Source organism: Salmo salar, chromosome ssa10 (assembly GCF_905237065.1).
Source record: "Salmo salar chromosome ssa10, Ssal_v3.1, whole genome shotgun sequence".
NCBI lineage: Eukaryota > Metazoa > Chordata > Actinopteri > Salmoniformes > Salmonidae > Salmo > Salmo salar.
The window spans coordinates 78783831-78791782 of NC_059451.1; the positions used below are offsets into that span (position 1 = coordinate 78783831).

General features: G+C 42.4%; 1 protein-coding gene across 1 annotated transcript; it reads right to left on the minus strand.

The window, feature by feature from the left end:
* Positions 1-1263: 1263 nt before the first annotated feature.
* Positions 1264-3057, minus strand: myod1c (myoblast determination protein 1c). The gene is made up of 3 exons (NM_001123601.1): positions 2530-3057; positions 2178-2256; positions 1264-1976 (listed from the first exon to the last, which is right to left on the minus strand). Exons 1-3 carry the CDS (start codon positions 3040-3042, stop codon positions 1750-1752), a joined length of 819 nt encoding a protein of 272 aa, NP_001117073.1. The 5' UTR covers positions 3043-3057; the 3' UTR covers positions 1264-1749.
* Positions 3058-7952: the final 4895 nt, after the last annotated feature.

Here is a 7952-nt window from a genome sequence, read left to right on the forward strand (position 1 = left end):
CTTAAATTAACCTCTCTTGTATAAAATAAGTTTTTAGACCGATTATTTTATGGCAACAGTTCATGTCTTATTGGTAAGCAATTTGGGTCATTAGATGTGTTCCATTTAGGCCATAGCCTATCATTTTATTTATTTATTTGACATTTTGCAGTATCAAATCTCTTGAGATGCACCATCGCGTTTTCAAGTGTCCGAATAAAAAATAACAATAAATAATAACAATGAATTAATAACAACAATAATAATAAAAACGTACATTAGCAGCATAAAAAAAGTTTTACAATTACTACTAGTCCTACTAATAAAAACTACTGCTACATCTACTAATACAACGAAATACCTATGATATATACAGAGATCTTCACATGCAGATGTTTTTATTAGTTAAATTCGCTGTGTGATTGTAATGCCCTGATTTCTATAGGTAAATTGTTCCAGTCAGTTTTTACAATTTTTTTGTATGTAACTAGGCAAGTCAGTTAAGAACAAATTATTATTTACAATGACGGCCTACACCGGCCAAACCCGGACGACGCTGAGCCAACTGTTCGCCGCCCTATGGGACTCCCAATCACGGCCGGTTGTGATACAGCCTGGATTCTAACCAGGGTGTCTGTAGTGACGCCTCTAGCACTGAGATGCAGTGCCTTAGACCTCTGCGCCACTCGGGAGCCCAATTGGGCCTTTGTATCTGAAAGATCTTACTCCAACCTCACGATGTAACCTTGGAATTTGTAATTGCTGCAGTTGTGGAAAGGAGTAGATTGTGTCTTGTAAAGTTAGGTGTTTCTTAATATATAGGCCTACAGGGAAATGTTTTAATAAATCTTCTCCAATGCAGTTGTCTTCTGCTTGGGAGAAACATGAATACTTTAGAAACTATAATCTTTCCATCGAAGTTAATGCGTTGAGACGTTACATATAATAGGCCTATGCCATGGAGTAAGTATAAAAATCATTTATGTCTGATCATATGCTATTGTGTCCTCTATTTCGTTTTATTTTGTAATCAAATGGATGGGAATTATTTTTTATTATGTGGATCCAGTATAAATCGCGAGAAATTATAAAATGTACAATAGGCCTAATATTATAATATAATGTGCTTAATACAGTATAATATGCTTCAGTATTTTGAAGATATTTTAGAATTTCAATATGTCTTTATAATCTTTGTTCCTCAGGTTAAATATGCCAGGCAAAACAGAATTCAGTTATCTTGGCAAAGCAACAGAGTAAATGATGAATCATGTTTTGTATAAATAGTCATAGTCATTTATTTATAATAACATCGAACGACTTTCACAAATTTTAAGATGTATAAATATAAAGTTAAACATTTCTCACAACAAACAAACCACGCACCCCTGAATATAAACAGGCAACATTAAATACATTAAAAACATTTTTTCGTTTCACCTCTTATTTACACATAGACCTATACAAAAATGGTCCTCTATTGTCATCAACAATTCAAATGGCAAGGGAAAGAAAGTGGTCAAATATTTCATATACGATGACATTTACATAAATAAATCGGTAAATTATATCTTATAAAACGTGACCCATGGGATGCCAATGATTGAATTTCAAAGAATTTAAAACGTTCTATTAAAGGAAGGAAAGGCAACTTTGCCATCCTATTCTTAAAGTACAGCAACATTCTGCAACCCTGTCCGTTCGTTGTTTTCTTCATTTACATGAATCGATTCATTTTCATGAATGTAGCCATATACTATCACTGTCTTTTCATAGCACTTGGTAGATGGGGTCATGGGAGGGCTGTGGGCACTTGGTCGGTGACGGCACGGTTGCCCCTGTCTCGCTCAGGATAGATCCCTCTTGGGGAGAGCAGGGGCTACCCTCCTGAACTGATAACATAGTGCACGCGGACGTGTCTGTTGAGATTCTCTCCACGATGCTGGATAGACAATCCAAACTGGAGATGACTGCGTTCTTTTTGCTTCTGGCATCAGCTGTAACATAGGTGAAGAAATCATCAGAGACAATAATAAACTAGTAACCTTGTCTAAATGTCAAATACTATCTGTCTTGAGTCTTGAACTTTGGGCTACTGAAGAAGAGCTGCTGCTGAATAAAACGTAAGTTTAAAACCGTATAATAAAGGTCTGGGTCTATAACAAGTCACAATAATATAACACTAAATAGAAACTTACCATTTGGAGTCTCCGCGAAATAAGAGCTTTCATAGCTGCTTCGTCTTGCGGACGTGCACGTCGGGGCATTATATTCCATCTGGATTAAAAATAAATTTAAAAAAAGATGACATTATTAAGAATTCGAGCAATACAATATCACATTTTGTGTTCTGTCGACTTTTGGAATGATATGTCAAACCAAAGACCTATAAATCAATATATCATACTATAGACCTCAATCCAAAATAATATATACAAATAAAATGGAATAGGCCTACTAAATGTATGTATACGTAATGTAATGTAATAAAGAACGACCGGAATCCAGTGGACATGCCCATAGACACTGAGGTCAAGTGCACCAACTCACCATTCCATCAGAGCAGTTGGACCGTGGGCTGGATGCGTCAGAGTCCCCGTTGTAGTGCTCCAGCGAAGGGTAGTAGTTTTCGCCGTCCTGGCCCCTGAGCAGAGACTGCAGAGACTCGATGTAGCTGATGGCATTTCTCAGGATCTCCACCTTTGGAAGCCTCTGATTGGGGTTGTTCGACGTGCATCTCTTCAGGTTCTCGAAGGCGTCGTTGACCTTCCCCAGCCTCCTCCTCTCCCGCATGGTAGCAGCCTTCCTCCGGTCGGTGTTGGTGGTTTTCCTCTTGCAGGCTTTGCATGCCCAGAGGAGGCACCTACCGGCTTGGTGGTGCCCGCTTGGGGCCCTGATGTGCTCGTCTTCGTTATGATGATGGTCGTCTGGCTTGAGGAGACCAACATGGACTAACCGGGGGTCCATGTCTTCGAAAAAATGCATGTCGCTGGTGTTGAAGCAAGGGTCGTCATAAAAGTCATCAGCGGAGGTGATAGGGAACGAAATATCCGACAACTCCATCTCTATCTCACTGTCAAATTCCAAGACCAACTTTGTAACAATTGTTCTCCTGGCTCTGTATTTATTACAAACGTTCTAGGTTACCAGAAACTTTGGGCAAAAAAAGTAAAAGTATCCTTAAAATTATGGTTAGGTTTTAGTGTAGGAATGTGGTTATCTTTCCCCAACCTCTATCCTAATGCACCCTGCAAACTGTTGCTGATGCTGTGGATCGAACAAGCTTTTATCCTTGGTGTTAGAGTTAGGGGCGTGCTCTGCATTTCTGACAGCTCCTTGGATTGGCCAATGATCTCGCGGAATGGGTGCATAGGGAGGGGTTTACAACTTCACGCTAATTAGTGAACAATTTCTCATAACTGTCCCTATAATAACATAGATCGAGGCCTATTATTCGTTTGAAAACAGTCATACTGATGTTTTAAAAAGCTCTGATAATAGAGGAAAATAAATCACAGCGATCAATTCACTTTTCATTCGTTATTCATAAATATAATTTACAGATGACATTTTTATATTTTGGTGCTTAGCTGTATTATTGGTATAATTCTATGTAGTCCTATTACTAGAATGTTATGCTGTTACAGAAGTTCCTTCGAGAATAAAGAAAATAGGCAAATTCTATTATTTTCTATTCCCTTTCATAGAGCCATAACCTGTCTAAATATATCATTGTGTTATGCACAAGTTTCTCTAATGTCCCTATAGCCTATTGGCTCAAATGGATGTCACAACAATTTGTTTCTAAGAGTTTCTGAATCCAAGTTGGCCTAATGATATCAGTACTTATTCTCTAGCACGGACTATTACATTCGGCAGCGGCAGTTAGCCTATAGCATTAGGCAAGTAGCCAAAATGTTGATAGTGCGAAAAGCCACAAAAATAAATAAATACATATGTTGATGTGCCCTTGAGCAAGACACTTAACCCTAATAGCTCCAGGGTTGCTGTTGATAATGGCTGACCCTGGCTGTGACCCCACTACCCAAGGGTGTCTCAGGGGGAGTTGGGATATTAGATTTTAATTCACGTGTGAAACAGGACAAATATAAGCATCCACCAAATTATTATTCTAATCTATAGCCCTCGGATATATTCATTATCCAATGTGCATGCTGCTTTAGAATTAATCAGGCACACCAGTTTGTTTTAAACGCAATGCACTTTTCTAAATACTACCTAAAGTGTATATTTTTTAGACAGGTAGGTCAATTGGAGAATATGAGGTCACTACAAGCCTACTTCTTGAAAACCTGACAATGTTATGTTATAGGTGAGAATCACTAGATGGCGATAGTGAGTTGATTAAAACAGTGTTGGTATCCCATGCAAAACTCCTCCAACAATCAAATCAAATCAAATTGTATTGGTCACGTACACCTATTTAGCAAATGTTATTGCGGGTGTAGTGAAATGCTTATGTTCCTAGCTCCAACAGTGCAGTAGTATCTAAAAATGATTCACAACAATACAGACAAATCTAATAGTAAAAGAATAGAATTAAGAAATATATAGATATATAAAACATAAAATATATCAATTAGATCAAGCAATGTTGGAGTGGCATTGACTAAAATACAGTAGAATAGAATACAGTATATACAGTTGAAGTCGGAAGTTTACATACACTTTAGCCAAATACATTTAAACTCAGCTTTTCACAATTCCTGACATTTAATCCTAGGAAAAATTCCCTGTCTTAGGTCAGTTAAGATCACCAATTTATTTTAAGAACGTGAAATGTCAGAATAATAGGAGAGAGAATGATTTATTTCAGCTTTAATTTCTTTCATCACATTCCCAGTGGGTCAGAAGTTTACATACACTCAATTATTATTTAGTAGCATTGCCTTTAAATTGTTTAACTTGGGTCAAACATTTCCGGTAGCCTTCCACAAGCTTCCCACAATAAGTTGGGTGAATTATGGCCCATTCCTCCTGACAGAGCTGGTGTAACTGAGTCAGGTTTGTAGGCCTCCTTGCTCGCACACACTTTTTCAGTTCCGCCCACAAATTTTTTATGCGATTGAGGTCAGGGCTTTGTGATGGCATCTCCAATACCTCGACTTTGTTGTCCTTAAGCCATTTTTCCACAACTTTGGAAGTATGCTTGGGGTCATTGTGCATTTGGAAGACCCATTTGTGACCAAGCTTTAACTTCCTGACTGATGTCTTGAGATGTTGCTTCAATATATCCACATCATTTTCCTGCCTCATGATGCCATCTATTTTGTGAAGCGCACCAGTCCGTCCTGCAGCAAACCACCCCCACAACGTGATGCTGCCACCCCCGTGCATCACGGTTAGGATGGTGTTCTTCGGCTTGCAAGTATCCCCGTTTTTCCTCCAAACATAACGATGGTCATTATGGCCAAACAGTTCTATTTTTGTTTCATCAGACCAGAGGACATTTCTCCAAAAAGTACAATATTTGTCCCCATGTGCAGTTACAAACCGTAGTCTGGCTTTTTTATGGCGGTTTTGGAGCAGTGGCTTCTTCCTTGTTGAGCGGCCTTTCAGATCATGTCGATATAGGACTCGTTTTACTGTGGATATAGATACTTTTGTACCCGTTTTCTCCAGCATCTACACAAGATCCTTTGCTGTTGTTCTGGGATTGATTTGCACTTTTCGGAACAAAGTACGTTGATCTCTAGGAGACAGAATGCGTCTCCTTCCTGAGCGGTATGACGGCTGCGTGGTCCCATGGTGTTTATACTTGCATACTATTGTTTGTACAGATGAACGTGGTACCTTCAGGTGTTTGGAAATTGCTCCCAACGATGAACCAGACTTCTGTGTCACGGACATCGTAGTAAGTGGACCAAGGCGCAGCGGGTTGAGTGCTCATTTTCACTTTTTTTTAACACTTAAATAAACAAAACAATAAATGAACGAACTAACAGTTTTGCAGGCTAACCACAGCAGTGCAAAGAACAACCTCCCACAAATCCCATAACAAACATACTCCTAATTATAGGACCTTCAATCAGAGGCAACGATAAACAGCTGCCTCCAATTGAAGGCCCCAATCTCAATGACCTAAACATAGATCTAAACACCCTAGAACAGACATAGAAATATACAAACATCTAACATAGACCAAAACCCCGGAATACATAAATCAAACACCCCTCTACATAAACAACACACCCCGAACCACATAAAACAAATACCCCCTGCCACGTCCTGACCAAACTATAATAACAAATAACCCCTTTACTGGTCAGGACGTGACAGTACCCCCCCCCCCAAAGGTGCAGACCCCGGATGCAACTAACAACAAAAAATATCTACAAAAATAAACCCCTTAAACTAAAGGGAGGGAAGGGAGGGTGGCTGCCGTCACCGACGGTTCCCGTGCTACACCCCCCCTCCCCAATCCTCCTACTGTGGAGGTGGCTCAGGTTCTGGCCTTAGTCCACCACCTAACCTGTCCACCCCCGCATAATACCTTTGGCTGAAGCGCCTTGCTGTAGACCTCGGGCTGAAGCGCTTCGCTGTAGGCCTCGTGCAGAAGAGCAACTCTGGAAGCTCCGGACTGTAGTGCGACTCTGGGAGCTCCAGACTGTAGGTCGACTCTGGCTGCACCGATACCGGACTGTAGGCCGTCTCACTCGGTTCCGGACTGTAGGCCGTCTCACTCGGTTCCGGACTGTAGGCCGTCTCACTCGGTTCCGGACTGTAGGCCGTCTCACTCGGTTCCGGACAGTGGGCCGTCTCACTCGGTTCCGGACTGTGGGCCGTCTTCCTTGGTTCCGGACTGTGGGCCATCTCTAGATGGGGCACTGTCGCCGAACACTCTGGACGAGGCACTGTCATCGGACACTCTGGACGGGGCACTATTTCCGGACACTCTGGACGGGGTACTGTTGCCGGAAGCTCTGGACGGGGTACTGTCGCCGGAAGCTCTGGACGTGGCACTGTCGTCGGAAGCTCTGGACGTGGCACTGTCGTCGGAAGCTCTGGAAGCCTGGTGCGTGGGGCTGGTACTGTAGGTATCAGACTGGAGACACGCACCTCAAGGCTAGTGCGAGGAGCAGGAACATAACGTACTGGACTGGGCTGACGCACTGGAAGCCTGGTGAGTGGTGCTGGTACTGGAGGTATCAGACTGGAGACACGCACCTCAAGGCTAGTGCGAGGAGCGGGAACAAGACGTACTGGACTGGGCTGACGCACTGGAAGCCTGGTGCGTGGTGCTGGTACTGGAGGTATCAGACTGGAGACATGCACCTCGGGGCTAGTGCGAGGAGCGGGAACAGGATACACTGGGCCATGAAGCATCACTGAAGGACTGGAGCATACAACCCTTACGGCGTGAGTGCTCACTCGATCATGGCACTTGCGAGGGGCTGGAATCATTTTCACCGGACTGTTCGTGCGCATAGGCGAGATCGTGCGCACTTCCGCATAGTATGGTGCTCTCCTGATTCTCTGTTCCCCATAATAAGCACGGATAGTTGGCTCAGGTCTACTGCCGGCCCTAGCCAAACTACCCGTGTGCCCCCCCAAAAGCTTTCTTGGGGGTGCCTCTCGTGCTTCCTAATTGGGGCAAGAAATTTGTGGAGTGGTTGAAAAACGAGTTTTAATGACTCCAACCTAAGTGTATGTAAACTTCCGACTTCAACTGTACATATGAGATGAGTAAAGCAGTATGTAAACATTATTCAAACATTACTAAAGTGACTCATGTTCCGTTATTATAGTGGCCAGTGATTCCAAGTCTATGTATATAGGGCAGCACCCTCTAAGGTGCAGGGTAGCATTACCGGGTGGAAGCCAGGCTAGTGATGGTTATTTAACAGTCTGATGGCCCTTAAGATAGAAGCTGTTTTTCAGTCTCTCGGTCCCAGCTTTGATGCACCTGTAGTGACCTCGCCTTCTGGATGATAGATGGGTGAACAGGCCGT

Excerpts from the sequence above, each read along its gene's own strand:
- myod1c (NM_001123601.1), bottom strand. The coding sequence starts at position 3,042 with ATGGAGTTGTCGGATATTTCGTTCCCTATCACCTCCGCTGATGACTTT. Across the intron at positions 2,257-2,529 it reads CCAACTGCTCTGATGGAATG|ATGGAATATAATGCCCCGAC; the intron begins GTGAGTTGGTGC and ends TTTTTAATCCAG. Across the intron at positions 1,977-2,177 it reads TTTCGCGGAGACTCCAAATG|CTGATGCCAGAAGCAAAAAG; the intron begins GTAAGTTTCTAT and ends CCTATGTTACAG.